General features: G+C 36.7%; 1 protein-coding gene and 1 non-coding gene across 6 annotated transcripts in view; both read left to right on the forward strand.

The window, feature by feature from the left end:
- The window catches only part of LOC121441191 (connector enhancer of kinase suppressor of ras 2), a 217,155-nt gene that overhangs the window by 132,513 nt on the left and 58,929 nt on the right, over positions 1 to 25,713 (forward strand). For 3 of the 5 annotated variants that reach the window (XM_041642326.1, XM_041642328.1, XM_041642330.1), the window contains 2 exons: positions 1,765 to 1,854; positions 3,365 to 3,579. In XM_041642326.1, the coding sequence (XP_041498260.1) occupies positions 1,765 to 1,854; positions 3,365 to 3,579 (305 nt within the window). The remainder of the gene's footprint in view (positions 1 to 1,764; positions 1,855 to 3,364; positions 3,580 to 25,713) is intronic. The other 2 variants (XM_041642327.1, XM_041642329.1) reach the window with 1 other exon arrangement.
- On the forward strand, positions 3,722 to 3,856 carry LOC121441201. The gene has a single exon (XR_005973439.1). It is a non-coding gene; the product is annotated as a small nucleolar RNA SNORA70 (small nucleolar RNA).

The following is a 25,713-nucleotide window of genomic DNA, read 5'->3' on the forward strand; positions in this document are numbered from 1 at the left end:
CAAAGACGACTTCTTACCTGCTCGCCCTACCCTTGATGGGCAGAATAGACGGAACTACGTCATCTCACTCATTGTTACTGTGCAAAAAGAGCAGAGATAAATTACATAAGAATGTTAAAATCATAAGCGACAACTTATAAAGGCAGTTGCAAGCCTTGAAAGATTAAATAATACCACAGTGCTGCCTCATTAATAATTTTATCATGTCCAGTCAATGCTCAGACTTTAAAATAGCCTAGCAAAATATACTAAATAAATTTTATCTGTATAGATAATTCAAAGGTATAAGGTTGGTGTATTTTTCTAGAGGAGTTAAAATCTCCTACATTTCTTAATTTTTTTTGGCTGGTACATAAAAAAGACATGAAACTATAAGGGTAACTTCTAGAGATGCAAAAGAAGGGATCAGCAAGAGAAGAGTAAAGGACAGTAAATGTGACCTAAATATGCTATCTACATGTATATATAGAATTAACCCTCTTAGTTTTCATAATTAATACATGTTAATTATCTGACAAAAATCTAATTTAATTCATGCAGTGAAGAAAGAGGTTAACTGAAAGATTAAAAGAGAAAAGATTGCTGAATCTGCCATTCTATATGCAGTTTCATTAGAAATATATAAAGTGGTACGTTGAAAATGGTAAATGTCACCAAAAATTATGTCACAGCTGGTATTCATATGCCTTGATTTGAATCCTGATATTAGGCATTTACCAGATGTGTTTCCTTGGACAAATTATTTAACAGGTCTCAGTTTTCTCATGGTAAAAAGGTAAACCTTATCCTAATAAGCATAAGGTTTTAATGTTCCAATTCTTATAAAACTCTTAGGAAGTACATGACATAGAGTTAGTGTTTATATGCACTTTTATTGTTGTGATATCTTGTTTTTATGATCCAAGTTTTATAGATTTCTGGTTTTCATTGATTCAGAATTTATTAAACTACGACCTTTTGTCATATATATCTTTTGTCAACTTTTGGGTGATTTGATTTTCATTGGCTATTCTGTACTTCAGGAAATTTAAGTTGAACAAAATACTTGACTGCTCTACCAGGGTCTACTACGTGAAGTCTTTGCTATGACTGCTGCTTACTAAATTAAAGTGGTATTTATTGAGGAAAAAGACCCAGAAAGAAATTGGACAAAGAAGTGACTACTTGATTCTACAAACTAGACAGACATACTTATTGTATCAAAATATGCAGGTCTAGGTTTAAGGCCATGAAACAGAATCCACATATTGCTAAGACAGGGTAATATCCAAGTGCATGTTGCTATAATTTAGTTAAAATTAAGTTAGTTTGTGATAGTATATCAGAAACAGCAAGTTAATGTTCTTTCTAAAAGTAAGGTTAAATGCAAGGTTCCATTACCTTAGAAGTATCTAGCAATAACATAGATTTAAAGGCATTATGGAATAAGACTAAAATCTATTACTAAACTAATGAAAAGAAATATGGAAATAGTGATCTTCTTTGTAAAATATTATATAACCTTACTATCCAGGACTCCAACGAGAGCAAACATGGGATATTCTTTATTAACTCTAAGAAGCACTTTAAACTAGTATTATCTGGACAGTTCGCAGAGGCAGTTTCACCTTCTGGCTCAAAACACACATTTTCTTCATCCACACATGCCAACCATAACGTTGCATATGAGAGTGTGTTTTGTATACTGTAGCTGAAAATATAAAAAGTATAAGCCTACCTGGGGAAGAAAAACAATGTGATGTGAACTTTGTTCTCTGTGTTTAGGCAAGCTACGACCTATATCTATGCCAGTCGAATATAATTGGGTGGGGGACTATGAAGATCCAAATAAGATGAAGAGAGATAGTAGAAGAGGTAAGTGTTCTAGAATTTCAGTGTAGGGTGGGTTATTTGAACAAAAAGCAAAATTAAATGTTTTTAAAATAGATTACTATGGCGTTAGCAAAAACTTACTGTCATTGACTGACAGTACTACTAAGTGAAGCCAGACCAATATTTGATTCCCCTTAACATTAGTAATGGGTGTTTTATATGAATGCCTTCTAAGATGTTCAAGGCAGATAATTACACAGAGAAAGAAGAAGATTTGTAAATTGAAAGTTTATATTTGGAAGCAAGGTCAGAAGTGTGAAACTGCATAAAAGAATTCATTTCAGTTCAATAAATAGAACCAGTTTTGTCATCAGTCCCAATTAATCAGCAGTGCAGCTGACTTCGTCCATGAAACCTCATGTGATGGAACCTTATCATGAGCATTGAAGCACGTAGGTTGGAAAGAAATGTATGGTGGAAACTGGGCCGGTGACTCCTAACAAAAACCACAGAGAACTGGGGGAACCGGTGCTTTCTGCTTTTTCTGTTCTTTGCTGTTCAGGGTTATTCTCTTACCTGGGAGTGGGCTACTTTTTAAGTATCTACCCAAAGTAAGTTTTTATATTCACTTAGGCTATTACTGAGGTGAGCAGTAGGAGGAGCAAGTGAAACCTTCACCGCTTAGTAGACTTCCCAAGTGTAGATAAGATGGGCCCAGCTACTGATGCTCCTTCTACTTTCAGAAGAGCCATAAATTGTAGATGGACAACAAAACAAAAGCCGTTCCTAGAAACTAGGCTTCCTTTATGGTATGGTTGACCCATTTACTTATCATTTCTATCCAATAAACTGTAAAACATCCACAGATCACATGGGCAAGCAAGCATAAATGTCTGCTTCATAAGTCTCCTTAACACTTTTTTTTTAGAGTGAGATTTAAAAATGTTGAGAAGTTCAAGGACACTGTCAGATTCCTTTGCATACATGTATTAATTCCATTTTCCAAGCTTCAGTATCTAATCTCATTAATTTTATTGGACAAATCAAGAAAAAATTAAAATGTTTATGATATGCCATCTCTAAGATTCTTTGGGACTTCTTACAATAGTGACATCCTGTGGGAAATTTTTATACTAACTACTAAATGCTGACTACTAATTTAAGGAAGGATTCTATGAACTAAGTTTATAATGTGGCTTTAACTTCTTCAAGAATGTTACCCAAAACATTGGAGGCTATTGTTTATCATCAAGGTTTAGGAGACTTTTCCTCGGAGCTTCCTAAAAAGTGTAAGTCCCACCCATACAGAGCTTAAAGTTTAAGTTCTACAGGCGATTTAGATGTAGTTACTTCAGAGTTCAGACCAGAAGAAATAATCCAAAGGATATGTCTTATTGTCTTAGGATACCAAATAATTACGTTCTACTATTATCACTACATATATTGTAAGTTAAATCAAGGTAATGAGTGGAATCTTACAGCACGATTTGGAAAGAATGGTACACTTCAGATATTTGCATATTTATGTCAGTGTATTTCTCTTTTTATGTAGAAAACTCTCTACTTCGCTATATGAGCAATGAAAAAATTGCTCAAGAAGAATACATGTTTCAGAGAAACAGCAAAAAAGACACAGGAAAGAAGTCAAAAAAGAAGGGTGATAAGAGTAACAGTCCAACTCACTATTCACTGCTACCTAGTTTGCAAATGGATGCATTGAGACAAGACATCTTGAGCACACCAGTTCCAGAAACCACACTGTACCATGTAAGTAAACTCCAAAAGTCTTTCATATAGCTTTTCTTGGAAGGCAAATTACTTTTGTTGTTAAAATCCAATTTTTTCCCATTGCACTATTTTTATAAAAGACTCTAACATTAAAAATTGACCTTAAAATTATTAGGGATTTTTGCAACTAATTAAGCCGACCAGGTTCCTTTCCCCTTGGGGCCCTGGTGTGCAATGGTTGCAAACAGCAGCCTCCTTGGTAGTGTACGCAGCCTGATACCTGTACGGGTTGCCCTAAGGGACCTTGGAGACAATTTTCTGGCACTTATTCAAGTCTCTGATCTCAATGCTGTCTCCAATGTAGGCTCCAGACAGGCATGCGTGGTACCTTTGGGAAGCCCCAGGGCACAATGGCCAGGGTTCACATTGGCTAGGTCATCATGTCCATCCGCACTAAGCTGCAGAATAAGGAACATGTGATTGAGAGTCTTCGTAGAGCCAAGTTCAAATTCCCTGGCTGCCAGAAAATCCACATCTCAAAGAAATGGGGCTTTACTAAGTTTAATGCAGATGAATTTGAAGACATGGTTGCTGAGAAGTGACTCGTTCCTGATGGCTGTGGGGTCAAATATATTCCTAATCGTGGTCCCCTGGACAAGTGGCGAGCCGTACACTCCTGAGGGCTTTCATGGTGCTCTCCTGTACCCTACCAAATCATGTTCAGTAATAAATCTCACATCCAGAAAAAAAAATATTAGGGATTGATTCATTTTACAACTCATGTGATCAAAGTATTCCTATTTTGTAGCAACATCCTATTTAGTGAAATAACTTAATAGGCACAGTATTGATAAAGAAGAGTAGTTAAGATTTGTATGTTAATAAATACTTGGGAAGGTCCAGAAATCCAGATTAGAGATCAAATGCTTCATATTTCATGATAACACTTCAAAAGGACCACCTGCTTTCTGCTAGCTAGGAAAACTGGCAAGACACCGCACACGATTGGGGCTGGGGGTATGGCTCAGTTGGAAATCTGTTTGCTGCACAAGTGTGAGGACCAAATCCAGATTTCTAGCACACAGGTAAAGTCAGGCATAGCGGCATTTGTAACCACACAGTCCTGTACTCCTAGTACTAGGGAAGTAGACACAAAATACTCAGAACTCACTGCTTAGACAACCCAGCTGGATCAGTTGTTCCATGTTCAGTGGGTGACCTCTCAAAAGTAAAGTAAAGGGGCTAGAAAACTAGCCCAGTGCTTAAGAGCACTGACTACTCTTCCAGAGGATGAGGGTTATATTCCCAGCACCCACATGGAGGCTCACAGCCTTCTGTAACTTCAGTTCCAGGCGTTTCAACACTCTCTTCTGGCCTCTGCAGGCCCTAGACACATACATGGTACACAGACATATGTGTACACAAAGCACCAAGAACATAAAATATATAAATGTTTGAAAATATTGTGAATGGAGGGGGTGGTAGAAGAAAACATTCAAAGACAACTTTTGGCTTCCATGTATGTGCACACACACAAATGCATATGCAAAAGCACATATGGGGGAAATATGCTGATATTTCCAATTTAATTTAACTTATATATGGGAGTATGCAAAAAGTGTAGAAACAAGGAAAGATACCATACTCTGGGAAAAATAAGAAAAAGTGTCATCATGGGCAGCAGTTGAGGCAAGAATGAAAAGTTTGAGTAGTGATATTTTAATGAGAATGTAAATGCTAATTATCACAAACGAGATGTTCCAGGGATTCCACGAGGTTCAGAATTGCTAGTTTGTTAAAAAGAAAACCTGTGAGTCATTGTATGAGGAAGAGTCAATACATTACCTACAAATGCAGGCAGAGTTAGATCAGGAGTTTTGTAATGGAGTTTTGAGACTCCCACAGTAATATAAAGAGCTCATTAAAGAATTTTGGGCTAAAACCATATGATCACATCGGCATGTAGTAGTGTTCTAATGAAGGAGCATCACTTGAAAGGTCAAAGGCAAAGCCATTAAATCCATCCCAGATGAATTATGAGAAACCAGAATAATAACCATGCAGAAGCTGAAAATCTTGTTAGTCAATAACATTCCTTTAAAGCTTCAACATGTTTCAGGCTACTTAGGATAGAGTTTGTTTTAACAATAGAACTGTAGCTTCCACTTCCACTTGACCATTGAAAATAGACTAAATTGGGCTGGGGAGATAGCACAGTCACTAAAAGTGATTGTCATACAACAGGGGGACCAGAGTTCAGATCCCTAGTACCCATATAAAAAAGTCAGGCATGGTAAGACACACCTATAGCTCCAGCACAGGAGAGCCATGGAGACAGGAAGATCTCTTGGCTTGCTAGACAGGTAGTGTAGCCTAACTGGTATACTTAAATTTCAGTAAGAAACCTTGCCTCAAAAAAGGTAGAGAATTCTGGACATCCAAAGCGAACCTCTGACTTCCACAGGTGTGCATACATGTGCATACCCATGTAAATGCCCATGTTCAAGTGCACACACATGAATATGTACATACATGGAAAAGATTATGAGATCTTGAATTAGTAGTTGGAGAAATAGAACTTAATGCTCAAAGTATCAAATCTACCATATTGTTAAAGTATGCCATCTAAGTATGCAAGATGTGAAAGAGTTAAGAACTTTATTCTTGAACTGTCCCTCAGGATTACTATGTTAAATTATCTTTCCTAATCTCATAAAACTAGGTTAGAAAAAATGTTTTTATCTTTGTGGATTAGAGTTTCATCAGCTTCAATGTCCACCTTCCCTTTCCCAAAGTTCATATTCCTTGTCTCTTCCTCTACAAGAAACTAAAATGTCTCAGCCAAGCCCTTTAAATAGCTGACAAATCATATTATTCTTTCCAGCAACATATGAAGGGCATCTAAAAACAGTATTCTTTGATAACCTGTGAATGGAGCTACTTTTGTTATCATCACAACTCAGAAGAGCCATGCAATCACTGAGCTTCCTCTAGAGCCTGGTTCCAATTTTGAGTAACATCCTGAACAAAGATCTCAAGATGAGAGACAGCCAGCCTATTCAAGAGCAAAATTGGTAGTTAGAGATGAAGCTGAAGAGGGAACAAGAGGCCACTTTGATTCAGAGTAGACTAGCTGGTAGAAAGTTTGGATTGAACCTTAGAAGAGCAGTAATCAATCAAACACATTTATATATACAGTGTGTTCCATTCTGTCGTGCATGGACAGACTTATGTATACAGAGAAAAAAATAGAGAATGGCCCTGGAACATTTGAATTATTGAAGAAAGGAAGGCCATAAAAGGCAAGTCCAACTGCTAAGAATATTGTGTATTATTACTTAGGAGTAAAAATTGTTGCTACTTTTTTAAAGAGCATTCATTATTTACTGAGGAAAATCAAAACCCTGGTTGAGGAACTTCATTTCTAGAGGCCCATTTAAAAATGAACATTTTTTTCTTTCTGTTATAGTTTCATGAAAATGCAAGGTCAATATCAATATGTAACTTAATCACCTTCATTATTAAATGTTTATCTTCATCTTCCCTGATTCTTTGAATAACATGCGTGTTTTTGATACAATAGGATTTAAGGGAAAGATTGAACACTGAGTTTCATAGGTCACTGTATCTGCTATAGTACTAATTCCATGGCATCTACAGATGTTTGCATTCCAATTTAGATGAAATGTTAATTTGATATCAGGATTATATCAGCATTTTATAGTAATACAGTACCTTGTTAAGTTGTGGTGACTAACTCCACTAATAAGGAAGTGACTGAACTGGAATGTTAGTGCCCTTTTCAATATTTTTGACTTGGAAATAGATCCTTTATGCATGTCCTATTACAGTCCCAGGAAAGGCAACAAGATTAACTCCCTCACACCATGTCTCATACACTCTTGGACAGAGCTTCAGTGCCAGCCAGTCCTTGCTTTCTTCCCTTCTTGACCATCTGATTATAGAGATTCCACTATGCCTACCTCATCAGCTAACATTATTCTTCATTCCTAACATTAGTTTTACTTGTAGGTAAAATAGCTCAATTCTGTCTGAAAATGTGGAAGTTGCTAACTGCCCTTAGGGCACACAAAGAAAAGACAAGCAGTAGTGTATGTGTGTTTGTATGAAATCCAAATGTAGTAAGTCTTTATAAAGATAAATAACTGAATTGCCCTGAATCTCATCTTTCAATATTATAGAAGAAATTGTTACCAGCTTTCCAAATGGCATTATTCAGTGAAATAAATCAAGAACCTACTGAAGTAACTTTTAAAAAAGAAATCAGTGTACACTTTTGCTTAGTGCAATATACACATAACGATATGACAATAAGCATATTTCATATCTCATTAAGACTGCAAAAAATTAATAAATTATTTTAAATATACATGCAGAGATATCAGAATGAATAAAATGATTGTATATCCATGCACCATGCTTTCATAATATGATTTTAAAATAGTTTGTTAACAGATTTTTAGTAGGTGTTGAAAAACCCATTAACACCTTTCCTAACATCCCAACATTCCTCTAATTCATCTTAATTTTTAAGATGTGAGTAGAAACATTTAGCTGTTACATTATTTCTAATAAGGAGGTTTGCCCATTCTGATAAATTTGTGAGGAAATATTTTGTTAAGTTAAAAGGTCATTGGAGGGGTGTTAAGACTTTTTATTTGTTTATTTTTTAACTTAACAAATTAATTTTTTTAACAAATTTTTTAATTTGACCTGCAAAAGGACATTATACTAAGCACGTTATAAGTATTATTTCAACCTCAGTAAGCTATGAAGAAGGTACTGGTGTCAGACTCATTTTACAGGTTAGGAAACTGAAACACAGATATTTTTTTTTAATTGAGAAAAAAAAATTTCCGCCTCCTCCCAGCCTCCCACTCCTCCCCCCCTCCCCCCACTCCTCTCCCGTCCCCCCACTCCTCTCCCTCTCCCCCCACTCCTCTCCCTCTCCCTCTCAAGTCTGAAGAGCAGTCAGGGTTCCCTGCCCTGTGGAAAGTCCAAAGTCCTCCCCCCTCCATCCTGGTCTAGGAAGGTGAACATCCAAACTGGCTAGGCTCCCACAAAGCCAGAACATGTAGTAGGATCAAAACCCAGTGCCATTGTCCTTGGCTTCTCAGCAGCCCTCATTGTCCGCCATATTCAGAGAGTCCGGTTTTATCCCCTGCTTTTTCAGTCACAGTCCAGCTGGCCTTGGTGAGCTCCCAATAGATCAGCCCCACTGTCTCAATGGGTGGGTGCACCCCTCTTGGTCCTGACTTCCTTGCTCATCTTCTCCCTCCTTCTGTTCCTCATTGGGACTTTGGGAGCTCAGTCCAGTGCTCCAGTGTGGGTCTCTGTCTCTATCTCCATCCATCGCCAGATGAAGGTTCTGTGGTGATATGCAAAATATTCATCAGTATGGCTATAGGATAGGGTCATTTCAGGTTCCCTATCTTCAGCTGCCCCAGGAACTAACTGGGGACCTCGCCTTGGGCACCTGGAAGCCCCTCTAGGTCCAAGTCTCTTCCCAACCCTAAGATGGCTCCCTTATTTAAAAGTAGTTACATGGTAGAACTGAAATTTGAACATCAACATTTTAACAACTCTCCAAAACTAGCATAACTTTATCAGAAAGGTAACAATTGTAGTAGTTAAAACTGTATGTAACTGTAGACCCTAGTCTAAGAATTATAGAATACAAAAGGCTGATAAGTATCACTTCTATAATTAAATATTAGCTAACATTTCCTGATAACTTATGATGACTCCATGCCAGAAACTTACACATTGCTGTTGAGTCCTCAAAATGATTATATGATGCTGGCATTCTTAATACTGTTTCTGTTTGTGGTACTAAAAGGAAAAGAGACTGTTCTTTTTACATAGACATAAAAGGTGTCATATTTGGGTCCAAAAACCCCATCTTTAGATGAACAAAGCCATTTTCACTTGGAAAGTTCACCATCTAGCAGGGAAACCAAAACTATTGTTTTCTGTAATGAAAATATAAACATTATTAAATTAGCTGAACTTATGAAGGTTGGTTTGCCTAGCAGCTCTCTTATTTAACAACATTGTTTCAGGATCCCAGTAACTAAAACAAGAGGACAATTAGTAGTAGAAAGAAGCAATCTGTGAGCCAAGCGTTGTTTACAACTAATTTTACCTCATTTTGACTTTAGTCACCTAGAAAATTGCTCCAATACATTGTGACACGTTTCTCCTTAACAAAGAGCATGCAAGCATGTTAAATATCTATTTTAAATATATGCTTAGTATTGTGCTTACTCTGGTTTCTATGGATAGCTTGGTTATTTCAAAACCAATTATTTACTGTGTCAAATCATAGTAGCACTGGCAAAATCTCACACAGCCGTCAGCACTGTGAAATATGTCTGTCAGTAGTCCACTTCTACAGAGCAGGGATTCTAAGTATGAGCTATCCCTAGAAAAATGTGTTGGTGCTTTGGGTTTGACCCAGAAGTGAAAATCCTTTCTTTGATTTTTATGGACAAGTAGTAATTTCAGTTTTACATGTGTATGTTTATGCACCAAATAATAGAGTTCTAAAATAGCAGAAGTGAAATATAACATTATCACTTATATTATTACTAACCTACTAGATGCTTTTTTTGAAACTTTATATACACAGCTAAATGAGACATATTTATATATCGTATATATTTCTCTTCTTCTATTAGCCTTCAGAACATAATATGTTTGTTTAATGTGTATGCACTTATTTTGCCAGCATGTGTTTAAGTTTCCCAAAACCTTTAGAACTGGAGTTACAGGCAGTTATGAGCCATCTAATGTGGGTGCTGGGAACAGAACTGGGTCCTCTGCCTGAGCAGTAAGTGCTCTTAATCACTGAGCCTGCCCTCGAGTCCCCTACTAGATAATTTTAAATTACAAGGTAAATAATCATAAAATAATACTTGAATAAAGTTTGCTAAGTATTTTAATTCTGTAGGTTTCTTCCAGTAAACCTGCTGTCCAAGAAACCATGACAAAGTAGTGAAGCCCAATGTAGATGGTTCTAATTTACATGGTTGTCAGGAGAGAAGTTATGCTTATACATCATTAGAACTTTTTAAGTTACTGATTATTTTAGTTGCTGTTTTTTCCCATAATAAATTATCTGTAAGTTCCTTCCCTTCAATTTCAGTCTATTTTAGGTTAAGAACGTTGTCCTCTAATGCGTCGTAATTCATGTTTTAGCACAGTTGTCTAAGAATGATGCTGTGAATCATCCACAGGTAAAGTGCCTAGACAATAACACTGCATTGGTATAAACTATTTTCCCCGCTGTAAAGTATGGACACAAGAATACCTGGGCCCAAAGGATCTGTTGATGTGTCTTAGAGGCCTGCAGTGATAAACAATTGAGATTCACTGCCTTAGCTGTAGATATATGTTTACATGGGGAATCTGAATGAAATTTTGACTGTAATTGTTTATAGATGTGCAAGTTTTATTGAAGGCTAGTCTGAAAAAATCGGAAAGGAAAATTCACTTGTATTTTCCTGACTCAGGTATTCTAACAGCTGTTTTTGTTTCCATACCCGGGTGGTTTATAAGCTTTTCTTTTTGTTGTTGTTTGTTTCTGTTTTATGAGACACAGTTTTGAACGTGTGGCAGTCGTATGGCCATAACCTCCAGAGAACTAGATTGCAGGAGAAAAGCACCACCTATAGTTTTGTTTTTCCTTTTGAGTGAGTTACCTATTGGTACCCTTGTTTCCACATTTGAGGTCATCACAAACTGATATATTTGTAACTGAACTGTTTAGACTAGAGAATAAAAATACTTTATGAACTTAAAAGATTTACAAATTGAGCCTTAGATATAGTACAGACATCCATTTTCTTTTTCCTATAAATCACAACCCTCTCCCTTCCAAAAAAAAAAAAAACTAGGCAAAATACATTAACTCACCTGTATGGAATGCTGAGAGGTAGGAAGGCTAGAGACCTCCAAACATAAAGTACAGCCTGGTGGTAAATTCTCAGTATTTTTTTTCTTGACTACTATGTGAACTGGCCCTGCTTCTGGCCTGGCCTGTAGTGTTCTAGTCTGCTTTTCTGTAACTTTGATACACTGACCAAAAGTAACTTGGGAAGGAGAAGGTTTATTTTAACTTACATCAAGGGAAGCCAAAACAAGAAGTGTAGCAGAGACCAGAAAAGAATGTTCCTAATTGGCTTGCTTCCTTTGGCTTGCTCAACTGCTCTCCTTAGGTAGCCCAGGCCCACATTCCTAAGGATAATAAGGGCCGGGCCCTCCTACATCAGTTAGCCTCATGGACATGACCACAGTCTAAATTGATGGTACTGTTATTTAGTTGAGGTTTTCTCTTCATAGATGACTAGACTTGTGTAAAGTTAACAGTGGAAACAAACAAAATAAGGTCCATAAAACAGTTTTCCTCTTTACCAATGGGCCAGAAAGGAGGTAGTTCAATAGGACACGAACCCTTTCAACAATGCCTATCTGTTGTAAAAAGCAAGAAAAAACAAAAGGAAAAAAAAGTCATGCTTTCCTTGTCTACCACAAGCAGAAAAAAAATCACTCATTTACAAAGAATACATAACAATATTGCATATAAATGCACCAATAATTGAGATCCAAAATAGAAGAATGAAAATAGATCAGAAGGGAGAAGTTCATAAGCTTACAATTATGACTGGGGACTTCAAATCCCTCTTTTAGTAATTTATGGAATCAGTAAACATGTTAGCGAGAATATAAATGTACAGAATGATTGTCTGCACAGAATTGGATCTGTTACTGGGCTGCATGGTTTTATGTCAACTTGACACAAGCTAAAGTCATCTGAGACAGGTCACTAAGCTCAAATAAATCACTATGATGTACATAAAATACAGAAAGATTGGTTATTTTATATATTTATATTTTAACACATTAGCATCTGAGACATAGATTGAGAATCTAAAATGTATTCTCTTCTGATAGCAAATCATTTCTTCCTCATAAACATGGTGCCCACAAAGCACACAGGTAAGGCCCGAAGGTTCTGTTACAGAATAGTGCGCATCATGGTCACTTAGCCAGAAAACGTGCATTATCTGTGCAAGGTCATGCTGCAAACCAACATATATACAACAAAAGGAAAACCGAATTTGAAACAGAGACTAAGATTGGTCATTCCAGCTGTTTCACGAATTCACTTGGACCAACAATGATATATCCAGGTTATCTTTTAATCTTTTAGCCAATTTTTAGGTTACAAATAAACCTTGATCAGTAACTATTTTGACCTGAAATCATAAAACAATAATAAAGTAGCTTTACTGAAACAAACACTGATGCACAAACCAAGGGCCATTTGTGCATTTGAGCTTAGTGACCCATCTTGTAACCTGTTGCAAGAGTGAATGTAAAAATAGTTGTGGCATTTTAGCAGGTCACTGTTGGATGCAGATGCATCTTTTTCTTGCTTCTAAGATATATTTCATGTGAACATTGTACATTTATTATTGTAATACATACTATTATGCAGCTTATTTTACCTGAAACTCTTAAGCTGACCAAGAGTCCTCCCTATAAGACAGATGGGAATGTGTATAATAATTAGGTATTTGAAAAGTTCTGGTTTGATGTAATCTGGTTTTTTTTGTTGTTGTTGTTGTTGTTGTTCTGTTTAAAAGAGAAGGAAAGCATTCTAATTAAAAATTTATTAGGTTTTTTTTTTTAAAAAAAAAGTCATCTGAGAGGAGGGAACTCAATTAAGAAAACACCTTCATAAGATCCAGCTGTACATAGGCCCATTGGGCATTTTCTTATTTAGTGATTGATGGTAGAGGGTCCAGCTCATTGTGAGCAGTGCCATCCCTGGGCTGATGTAAGCCAGTAAGCAGCACTCCTCCATAGCCTCTGCATCAGCTCCTGCCTCCAGGTTCATGCCCTGTTTGAGTTCCTGTCGTGGATTCCTTCAATAGTGAACAGCAATGTGGAAGTGTAAGGCAAATAAACCCCTTGCCTCCCCCAAGTTGTTTTTGGTTGTGGCGTTTCTCACAGGAATAGTAACCGTAACTAAGACAGCTACCTAACATGTTATATATTCCTTTCAAGCATACATTGGCCATTCATCGGGATGAGATCATATCTTGGGCCATAAAACAAAGTTTAATTTTAAAAGAAAAGAAAAATGCAAAGTATGCACTGTTGATCATTTTAAAAAAAAGGAAATCAGTAACAAAACGGAAATTAATATCCAACTTCTTGAAATTAAACAGCATACTACTGAATAATCCTTAGATAAAAGAAAGTCTCAAGAAAATTAAAATACTTAGAGAATTTGTAACAATATATTATTGTGTCGGGCCAGTAGTTCTGGCTCACACCTTTAGTCCTAGCTCTTGGAAGGCAGAAACAGGGAAAGATCTATAAATTTGAGGACAGCCTAATCTACATAGTGAGTTGCAGGCCAGCCAAGGCTACGATGTGAGACCGTGTCTCAATTTTTTTTCTTGTATTAAAGGAAAGAAGTGTTCATGATTTCCACTCCTACCTCAAGATTAAAATAGGAAACTAGACATACTGTTGCATGCCTATAATCTCAACACTTGGGAAGTGCGAGCAGAAGGACTGCAAGTATTAAGCCAGCCTGGTCTGCATAGCAAGGTGCTATCTCACCAGAAAAGCAGAAAGAAGACTTAGTAAAGAGGAGTCTCCGTGAAACTGAATACGCAGAAAAACGAAGCAATATAATCAATAGCTGTGAGATTTTTTAATGTATTGACAAACATCTAGCAAGACTAAGGAAAGAAAAAAGAAAACACTCAAATTACCAAATTTAGGAGTGAAAAACTGTACATTACTTCAGGCCTAATTGGCACTAAACAATAAAAGAATTCTTAGTTAAAAAGAAATTGATCAATTTCCCAAAAATCACAAAGCTGACTCAAGATGAAGTGTGTAATCTGAATGGTTCTATAACTATTAAAGAAATGTAATGAATCATGAAAAGATATGTTTAAATAGAGAAATGTTGAAATTAGAACCAAAGCCAAGTGATTTAAGTGCTTATAACCCTGGCATTTGGGAAGCTGAGGCAGGAGAACCACAAATTTAAGGTTAGCTTAGACTACATATTGAGACCATGTCTCAAAAAACTTATGTTAATTAAGTTTAGAGTTATTCGATTTCACTTTACTGTTTTGTGGAGTTTTTTTAAGTATTTGTAAGCCTGGTGTATGATACTTTGATTTTTATCTTAGAAATTCCTAAGAAACTGATTAAATTCCTAAAATGTATTGATCTTTAACATAGGTAAATATATTAAATTCTCTCATTCATTTTCTTTTTAAAATTCAGCGTTGAACAAACAAAAAGATTCACTAATATCGTCTCACTTTGAAGGTGATGTCTCCTAATACTATATAAAACAAGTTCTCAAAGCCGGTTTTTTCTGTTCCACGTTTGAGCAAATGTGGATCTTATTCTGCTAGTTACTGATTAATGACGGCCAGGAAGCAAAACACAAAATCTAGTTTAATCATTAAGGGACCATATAAAGCAGAACACAGAACAATTAAATTAGGAATTTAATAAATTTAAATTTATTAAGTTTTAAACTTACTACGAATTCCTTGTTGCCCTTAGGGGGAGGGGGGACAAATTCCAAATTGGAGACCTTTGACTTGATTACTAAGGTCAGTCACTGCAAATTCTTTGAATACATACTTGCCTTTGAAAACCCTCACTTTCTTGTATTTGATAAACCTGTGCTACTTATTTCTACTGTCAAGAAGCAACCTCAAATTTTATAAACAAGAAGTTATTTTGCTCCCATGATAACTACTCATATTGCATCGCTACCTTAACTCATTTAACCACACATCAGAAGTTTAATCAAACTAGCAAAATTACCTTACCTTCAGAACTCTGTGACAGTCCGCTATGACTGTAAGGCTATAACTTATGGCACATTCTTTTCTTCACTAAATTCTTAAATATACAGTCCACTTGATGGTTTCAACACACTCGAACTTGACAAAAGTGATTTGTAGTTTTGGGAGGAATTGATCTATTTCCTCTAAACTACAAATTTATTATTGTTTAATGTCTTTTTTTCCCATTTTTTTATTGAGAAAAGGAGAAAAAAAAAACAAGTTTCCACCTCCTTCCAGCCTCCCATTTCCCTCCCCCTCCTCCCACCCTTCTCCCCCTCCCCCCACTCCTCTCCCCCTCCCTCTCCAGTCCAAAGAGCAGTCAGGGTTCCCTGCCCTGTGGTAAGTCCTAGGTCCTCCCCCCTCCGTCCATTCCTAGGAAGGTGAACATCCAAACTGGCTAGGCTCCCACAAAGCCAGCACATTACGTAGGTTCAAAACCATTGTCCTTGGCTTCTCATCAGCCCTCATTGTTCGCCATGATCAGAGAGTCCAGTTTTATCCCATGCTTTTTCAGTCACAGTCCAGCTGGCCTTGGTGAGCTCCCAATACATCAGCTCCACTGTCTCAGTGGGTGGGTGCACCCCTTGTGGTCCCGAATTCTTTGCTCATGTTCTCCCTCCTTCTGCTCCTCATTGGGACCTTGGGAGCTCAGTCCAGTGCTCCAGTGTGGGTCTCTGTCTCTATCTCCATCCATCACCAGATGAAGGTTCTATGATGATATGCAAGATATTCGTCAGTATTGCTATAGGATAGGGTCATTTCAGGTTCCCTATCCTCAGCTGCCCAAGGAACTAACTGGGGACCTCGGCTTGGGCATCTGGGAGCCACTCTAGGTTCAAGTCTCTTGCCAACTCTAAGGTGGCTCCCTTAACTAAGAATTGTGCTTCCGTGCTCCCCTATCTAACCTTCCTTTATCCCAATCCTCCTTTTTCCCCATGCTCCCCCCATTCTCCCCTTCTCCCTTTTCTCTCCCCATCTCCCCTTACCCCCATCCCACCCCACCCCCAAGATCTCAATTTTCTCCCCGGCAATTTTGTCTACTTCCCATAGCCAAGAGGACAACTATATGTTTTTCCTTTGGTTCACCTTCTTACTTAGCTTCTTTGGGATCACCAATTGTAGACTCCGTGACCCTTGTTTATGGCTAGAAACCAATTATGAGTGAGTACATCCCATATTTATCTTTTTGGGTCTGGGTTACCTCACTCAGGATAGTGTTTTCTATTTCCATACAGTCTTTAATTCCCATGTCTGCAAATTTTGAATTTTCTTCCTTGCTAATTTGTGTCTAAATCTTACATACTTTCCTCTTAATGAAATATGTTCAGGCATAATTGCTGATGACTATTACAGCCTAGTTTCTTGAAAACAGTTTTTTAAAAAGCATTGTTTGAAAAAACCATATGGATACTGGAAACCATACTTGGGTCCTCTGGCAGCCCAGCAAGTGCTCTAAATTGATCCTGCCCAGCTTCTTTTCATGCTAATATCAACTCTTACTGTACAATGCAGTGTCAGAGTAGAAAAAGATGAGATATCTCTCAATGAGGTGATTGCAAGTGGTAACTTTGAAAACTTTTTAAATCAACATCTGAATTTGATCTTGTGTATTCTTTGAGAAATATTTCTATTAAGAAAAAAACTCCAGATCAAGAAAACCTCACACAACTGGTATGTATAGCTTCATTTGAAATAGTTATCTTAGACGTTTTGTATTGTGTATTAGGCAAAAATATCCCAGAGTAAGAGTTTGACATAAACATACTTTTATCCACTAAGAAATTAAGATAAAAGCTAGCTTTCCTGAAACAAAGTCCACTGACAGAAAAGAATTCCATGATAGTAAATGTCTACATTATTGTCTGAAACTAAATTTAACCAGGAAAAACTGTTTGATCTCAGACTCTTTTTCCAGAGAAAACCATTATGTTAATAGTCAGAAAAGTTTTTCAGTAATTGTGATTTAGCTATATCATTGTTAATAAAAAGCACCATACCACAATTCAGTTGAGATACTTAGATTTTGTGCCTTCTCTTCTAGAAGTGATTCTTTTTTATTGTTACTCTCTTCGTTTTATATATAACTTATTTTCTTGTCTTTTGATTCCAGATATTAGGTCACTTTGTGTTCCTTTTTTTCTGGTTATTCTCATCTCTTTGTCACAAAAGACTGGCAAACCTGCCCCGATTTCTCTGATATCGATATGCCAACAGTTTCTGACAAACAGAAAAGTTCAGAGCAGTAGCTGCTGTATTTCTACGTGTACCTTTTAAAGACTTTCCACCTGTTTCAAGTACAAAATATATGTTAATTATACATAACAGTCAGATACCCAAAATAACTGTATCTAATGTGGCTGGTGTTAACTTATTTCCATATGTGGTGGAGCTTAAACGGTGTTTTTTTAAAGAGCCATCTAGCTTTTGGTATTGAAACAGGTGCATTTAAATCCTAAGTTATCAGTAATTACATTCACATGGATGACTAATTACCTGCTATTCAGTTACAAATGGCATTCAAATAAAGTTAGTAGTCTGATTGAAATCCTTGATCTTACACATAAGAAAACTGAAGTCACTAATAGTTTAATGACATGACAGCAAACGTAGAACTGGAATAGGGATTACAATATGGAGACTTCTAAGTCAAGTCTTCCGGTTCTTCTAGAGTGTTGCTCCATTGGCACTGCGTTCCATTCCTAACGAAAACTGAATATTCTCAGTTATTATCTCAGCTGTATATCGAATGGTTTGAAGGAGCTGGGGATAAGAATGGAAGTAGGGAGATAAGATAGGATAGGGTCAAATCAAGTGAGAGGGTAGAACAGCTTCAAGCCTGTATGCTAAAGTAAAAGTAGTGAGCAGAATTACACTCAGGATATGTTTGGAACATAAGTAGACAGGATGTACTGACAGATTATGTATGTAACTTACAGCCTATACCACAGTTCTGCACACACTCAGGTGTTTAGTTGTAGTATGAGGAGCTGCGGGGCTGCGTCCCCAGCACCCCGGCTGCCTGCTAGCTTATGCCCCAAAATAATTACACGGACACTGTATTCTTTTAAACACTGCTTGGCCCATTATATCTAGCCTCTTCTTGGCTAACTCTCGCACCTGGACTAGCCCATTTCTAATAATGTGTGTAGCACCCCAAGGTGCGCTTACCGGGAAGATTCTAGCCTATGTCCATCCTGGGTCGGAGCTTCGCGTCTGCCCGGGAGAGGGGAGCATGGCCTCTGCTCCAGAGAGCAGAGCTGTCGAGTCTGAGCTCACTTCCTCTTCCTCCCAGCATTCTGTTCTGTTTACGCCTCCCACCTATGTTTTAACCTATGAGGCCAAGCAATTTCTTTATTACTTAACCAATGACCTTCCTCCATCATTTAGTAACTGCTTGATTTGTGTTTTTAACAGGTATCATGTGAGGAGCTGAGTAGCCAGTAGTGATCAAAACAGATGGTTTCTGCCTAAATAGACAGGAGGGAAAAAAACACAACATGAGACTCAGAGCCAAGTAATTTCAATGATTTTTTTTAATTAATTAGGAATGACTCTAATGGAAAAAAAATGTGTGTGTAACAGTGAATGGGCTGCAGGAGATTTCTCCAGCATAACGAATTAGTACAGATGCAGGCTCTTCTTCAGATCCATGCTTTCCTCATTCTTGTATTGGCATGGGGTTTTCAAACTGCAGCTTTCATTTACCGCCGTTAATAGGCGAGATAAAATGTGACTACACTTCCATCCCTGTCTACTTTGGCTAAGCTTTCTGACCTTTCATACCTTAAATTCCGTCTCATTTACAAAACTGAGACGTTAACATGACCCTTCATATTGTGATATTATAAGAGTAAATCATCCTCTCTGACCTACAGAACAATATGTCTTCCTAAATAAATTGATGTAGCATAAAATTGTAGCTAGGGGTTACTGATTTAAATTATCTCCACTAACATATTACCTTTTTCTGTTTTGTAGAATCCTTCCTTTCAATATAGCTGTGAACTTGTATCACATGTCAGAAAGCATTCATAGATGATTGCTTTGGTGTCATTTTGTGACATTTGTGACATATTTCTTCTTCTTCAAATGGCTACTATGATTATATACTACTTTGAAGGCAGCAGTGCATGTGGTGGTTAGGAGCACAGAATTGACAGACATAGGATTGAATTTTACTCTGCCCTTCCTTAGGTGATCCTGAGTGAGCAGCTTTGCATTCCATGCCTCGGTTTTCTCTTGCTTACTAGAGTGTCAATGATACCCTCTTTACAGCTGATTTTGGTGGTGGTGGTGGTGGTGGTGGTGGTGGTGGTGGTGGTGGTGGTGGTGGTTTAGTTTGGGTTTTGGTAAGAATGAAAATTGATAACTTACATCATGTTCCTAATATTGTATCTAACACAGAATAATCCCTCAGTAAATAATTATCATGATCTTAGAATGATGGTTTCTATTTTCTAAATGGGTAATTCTTTTTTTTTTTGCTTTTTTATTTTTTATTTTTATTTTTTGGTGATTCTTGTTAACAGGCATTAATCACCCCCTTCTCCTTCTCCATACCCTTCTCTATACAACTGTAGTAAGTAAAAAGAAGCTTTGCATAAGATAGGATATCGCACAAGCTTCAGTCATATTCTTTCCTACATAAGCTGGGAAAAAGTCATTCTTAATAATCATTGACTGTGTTTAATCTAAGTAGTTTGAAGAGAATGTAGCCTCATCTAAACTATCATTCTATATCATATTAGCTTTATTGATTATGTTTTCAAAGCATGAATTTTGAGTCAATGTGAATACATTTTAGTCGAAAAAAGTTCAGATTCATGAAGAGCCAAGAACTACATTACCCCCACTGAACTGAAACATCGAGTGTTACTTGCCTCTGTTCCAAGTTTATTTCATGTTGTACATGAGTAAGAGTATCACCACCAGCAACTAACCAGTTAAGCTCTATGCTGTTTCTTGCAAATAGAAGATTTGTTTATTTAATATTTAGTGCTATTAGCATATACTCCACTTCTCATATTTATGCTCTTTTACTGCCAAAATATAATAATTAGATAGTAAGAGATAAAGTGTTTTACTTTATAAAATATTTAAGACTTCAAATAATTTTGTTTATTTGTTTATTTGAAAAATTAAATATGTAGAAGCAGCTCTCACTTATCCGAAGTACTTCAAATTGCTAAGCACCTTCTTGTCTTACGTAGACGAAGGGATGCTATTGGTTTGACTAGTCACTGAAGAAATCTTGGAACTTTGTGGAAAATTACAGTGAAAGAAAGTTGCTATATTGCAACAAGAGAGTATTTTGATTGCAAATTTTTCCATAAGTGCAGTAATTTGCAACTTGAGAATTTAATAGTAGCTGAGCTTTCAAAATGCAACACAGAAACTGTCATTTTCTTCTACAATTAAAATAAGTGCTTCTGAAAATTTCAGGATAAGAATGACCCAAATTACCACCACACACCCCCCCCACACACACACACTTCTTCATCCAAAAGACTGGAGAATGAAGTTTGAAGAGAACATCTGTGGGCAAATGAAAAACAAATGGTCTTTTCAGGCAAATGTCTGAAAAAGGATCTTTTATAGCCAAACAGAATCCTATTGCATGCATCACCATGGTTAAGAAGAAGATCAGCAATACTTTCATAATGGCTTTTTATTTTAGCACATTCTATTTTTTTGCATGGAATTACAATTTCAAGACATCCATTCATAATTCATCATATAATTATTTGCATAAATATCTTTTGACACAGATTTAATGTACTTTGGTCAACCACAGCTTGAATTTAATATGTTAAATGTTCTAAAACAATCTCAGTGCAAATAATGCTAAAGAAGACTAATAAAAAAGAATTTTCTTGATATCCCCAAAGGAATGGTCTACTAAAAAACATATATCTAGGAATATTCTGCACATATGGATTACTGCACAGAAGACAACTGGTTTGTTGTCTACCACCGCCCAATAACTTTGTAGGTTAAAATAACCAGCTAGTTAAGATTATATCATGGGCTCTTTGCTGGTGTTTTGCTCAGTCGTTATTCATTCACAACCAGGAACTCAGTTTATATTAAGCCCCATTATAGGCAGAGGACAAAACAGTGTATAAAAAATAATTCTTTATTGGAGTTCATACTTGAAAAGAAGTCTGTGCAATAAATAAGAAATATAAGCATATTTGTTGTTAAATTCTAAGAAGAAAAATCAAACAGGGAGTGTTAACTGCAGGAGGACTAACAATTTTATATAAAGAATGCTGAAATTATTTTTAAAGTAAACATTTAAGTAATTACTTAAAGGAGATTTAGAGTAAGCCCTAATAATGTCTGGGTGAAGGAACATTGAGGTAACAGCAAGAGTAAAGACTGTGAGATAGACCTGTACTTTGGCTTGATAGGGAATCAGTCATTATGGCTGGAATAAAGTTAATGAGAAGGAGAGTAAATGGTAAAAAGTAATAAGGGAACACATCATGTTCAAGATTAGGAAAAGATATGAATGTATAATCAGAATGAGAAAGCATTGGAGAGTATTACATGTAGGAATTAAAATATTCTGAACATTTTAATAGGATCACACTGGCTCTTGTATTTAAATTGGAGAGGTTAAAAACAAAAGCAGAGAGAATGGTAAGGATACCTGTCAGTAATCAAGGTAACTAAAGATGGTGGCTTAGACAAGAGTGGTAATCATAAAAGGAGACTACAAATATATGTGACAATCTTGTCCAACTCGTTTATGGTTTATCTATAGGCTGTAAAAAAAAAAAAAAAGAACAAAAAGGAGGTGAACTTTACTCCAAGATTTTATACATTACCCAATAGGATGGGAAAAAAATGAATAGCATTTACTTGAATATAGAAGACTGAGTAGCACATTTGACAGATGGCGAGTATTATATCAGTGTTATTCATATTAAATCAACTGAAACGGGCAGCCTATATAAATCAATCAAGACATCCTGGTTAGGATATAAATTCAGAAGTTGTTAAAGATCAGAGTATGTAGAACATTCTTAAAAAAATTAAAGGGACTTTTCATTCTGTAAAAGCATGTTTTTCTTATGTACTGTTAAAAGAGAAAGTAGAAGCCTGGCTCTTCCCAGTAGGACCATATTGAATAAATCTCCCTCTTCTACTTGGACTGTTAGTTTGGCCTGTTGGGGACATGTGACTGAGCCTGGCTTGTTGTTGGGACACAGGTTATGACTCCTTCCATCTGGTAATAATGGCAGCTATGGCAAGAATACCCATACCTTTTGAAATGCCTGCTGCCTGCAGCAAGTTGTCCCTGAAAGGAAGGGGAAAGATGGAAGTTCCTAGCAGCTACTGGAGTTTGTTTACTCTAGGGACATTTTTCTGTTGTTTCATAAGAACTGGCATCTGTTGCTTTTTTTGTGATGATAATATAATTACATCACTTCTCCTTTCCCTATCCTCCCTCTAAACCCTCCCATAGACTCCTTTTCTCTTTTCAGTTGAAGGTCTCTTTTTTCATTAATTAGTGTTACACACATTTATATACAGATATATTCATAAATATAACCTGTTCCATCTGTGTAATGTTATTTGTCTATATGTTTTCAGGGCTGACCATTTGGTATTGGATAGCAAATTGTGTTCTTCCCTGGGGGAAGAATACTTCTACTCTCAGCATTCTGTAGTTGACTGTAGTTCTTGGGGTTGAGGCCCATGGGCTTTCCCCACTCACTTTTGATGTCTGTTGGTTTTTGTATGTATTTCATGAAGCTGAAAAACGAGTCTTTGGGGTTAGTTTTGGTTTTTAAGAAGCTGTGATTTTTAATAATTTCTTTGAGTTTTGCTTTCCAGTTTGCTTTTGTGTTTTTTGGCAACTTTGGGTTCTTTTGAACCTTTTGGTACAGTTTTGTCTTTTGGAGTTCTTCCGTTGAACTCTCTGAGCTATTATTGCTTGATTTGTTTATTTATTTATTTTATGTGTGTTTTTGCTACATGTATACATGTACAGTGTGTGCATGCCTGGTACCCTTGGAAGTCAGAAGAGTGTCAGACCCCTGAAACTGTGGTTATGGATGGTCATGAGCCACCATGTGGGTGCTGGAAACTGGACCCAGGCCCTCCAAAAGTATAACAAATATTCTTATTCACTGAGCCATGTCTCCAGTCCCAAAGACTACTGTAGTTAAAGAGAGCTCTCAGAGGCATTAGAGGTGGCAAAAGAGGCAGTGCTCTGATGTTGCTGCAGTCAAAGCCTTCGGGGGAGGCATGCTTAGGTCTCCTTTGTCTTGGGTTTCCTTTTTCTCTTCAGAGACCTGTGTATTTTAATCCTCATCATAAGAATCTCTCAGCTCTAGGAGGAACCTTGGCTTGATTCTTCAAGCTGTGAGGTCTTTGCAGAGTTACCAGTGTCTTAAAGGGAGAAGCCTATAATCTAATAATAATCCCATTTGTTGGGCAGGCCTTATTGATCTGGAAGTTTTTTAAAAGCAGATTTAGAAATCTGTTGAAATAGTTGGGATAACTTCCATGTAACAGGAATGTTCGAGGACTCTATTGAGTCACTGGGCTCTGTTGAATCATTTAAAATAGAATAACTGATCGCTGCTGTGATTTATGTAACTATAAAATATCCCTTGCTACCTTGGTATGCTGTAGAGAGAGCTGTAGTTGACTAGCCTTTTCTAAGCATGGGATGGTTTCTAAGATAGCAGTGGGGCAAAAAACTGTCTCTGCCCCTAGAAATTCTGAAATTAACTAAGAAACTTCTGCACAATTTATTTTTTGTTTCTTTTTTAACTCTTTGTGTGATGATAATAATGATTCTCATGACTTTTAACAATGTATGAATGTGTCTATAATTTGGGGACTATTAAGTGAAAATAGTTCTGTGCCTTTTTTTAAAGCTAACTAAAATGCAAAAATTTAGATACAATTTGATTTTGAGACAAAAAAAAAAAAACACAAATGGGTTTTACCAGACTTTGCCCCTAGCAGGTTTATCTCAAATACTAATTAGCTTACTTTTTGATGATTTGAGTCTGGCACTTTCAAATGTTAATTTTAGAAACTGATTACAAGATTTAGGAGAGATAACCTAAAGATAATTAAAAATAGCATTACATTTAATCTTAGAAAATGTCTGAACACGACTCAGAAGGAATCTTGAAGGCCATTAAGCTAGAGAAAGGCAAAGGGGGCAGCCTCGGGAGTAGAAGTCTGCACAAAGTTACATGGAGGAATGGGGCCTCCAGGGGATGAATAAAAATGGCCAGTGTCAGGAAAGACATGGTTGGGATTTGGCTTAGTAGATAGAATGGAGGGGGAAAAGTTAATTTTAAATTGGATTGTCACACAGTAGCTGCAAAGATCTTTAGATAACTGCACTGGGCATGGGAGGGGTGGGGGCTGCTATCTTTGAGAGAAACTGGAGTGTCATGTCTCCACGCAGCACCAGTGATCAAACTCAGTCAAGGGGAAGTAGGATACCCTTAATAGGCTTTGAGAAAACTCTGATACCTCCTCTCTCAGTATTTTCATGTAGCATTTTTCTTCTTGAAAAAGAGCAATTGCAGAGCTTGCCTTTTTGTCTTTGTTGCCTAGGAAAATGTGTGATGGGGTCCAAAGGCAAGTGTGAAGGACAGATCCATACTTATTGACCTCCGAGCCTGCTAATGGCTATTTTCTATCTAGCTTAACAGTTTGCTCTAAGTAGATACTGCATACTAAATAAGATAAACAGTACTATTCACAAAGAGGTAGTGTTAACCTTGATATTCATGTTTGTAGACAGAATAATCTTAGGATATATGCAGTGTACTATGTAACTTTGGCAGGTGAACCATGAAGAAAATGCCATTAATCATTTTTGTTCAGTTAAGGTTTTAATGAAGTAGAGTGATTATTAGGGGCTAGAGAGAAGGCTCGATGGTTAAAAGTATTGTCTGTTCTTCTAGAGGATCCAACTTAACTACCAGTACCCACCCACATGTACTAAGAGATGTAGGTAATTCTAGTTCCAGGTGATCCAATGCACACTTCTGTGGGTAGTGTATACACATGGTACCCAGACATACATGCAGACAAAATTTACCTATACACATTAAATAAAAATAAATATTTTAAATGATTATAGCTATGCATATTTACTATTTAAAAAGGTAACAGAAAATGCTTCTTATTGGGACCATCAAAAAAGCTTAATGAATAGTGTTATATTATTAAAAATGGCAGGAAAGAGAGAGACAGCATCATACAGCAGGAC

The sequence above is a fragment of the Microtus oregoni genome, unplaced genomic scaffold (assembly GCF_018167655.1).
Source record: "Microtus oregoni isolate MIOR12 unplaced genomic scaffold, Mior012 000074F_000, whole genome shotgun sequence".
Lineage (NCBI taxonomy): Eukaryota > Metazoa > Chordata > Mammalia > Rodentia > Cricetidae > Microtus > Microtus oregoni.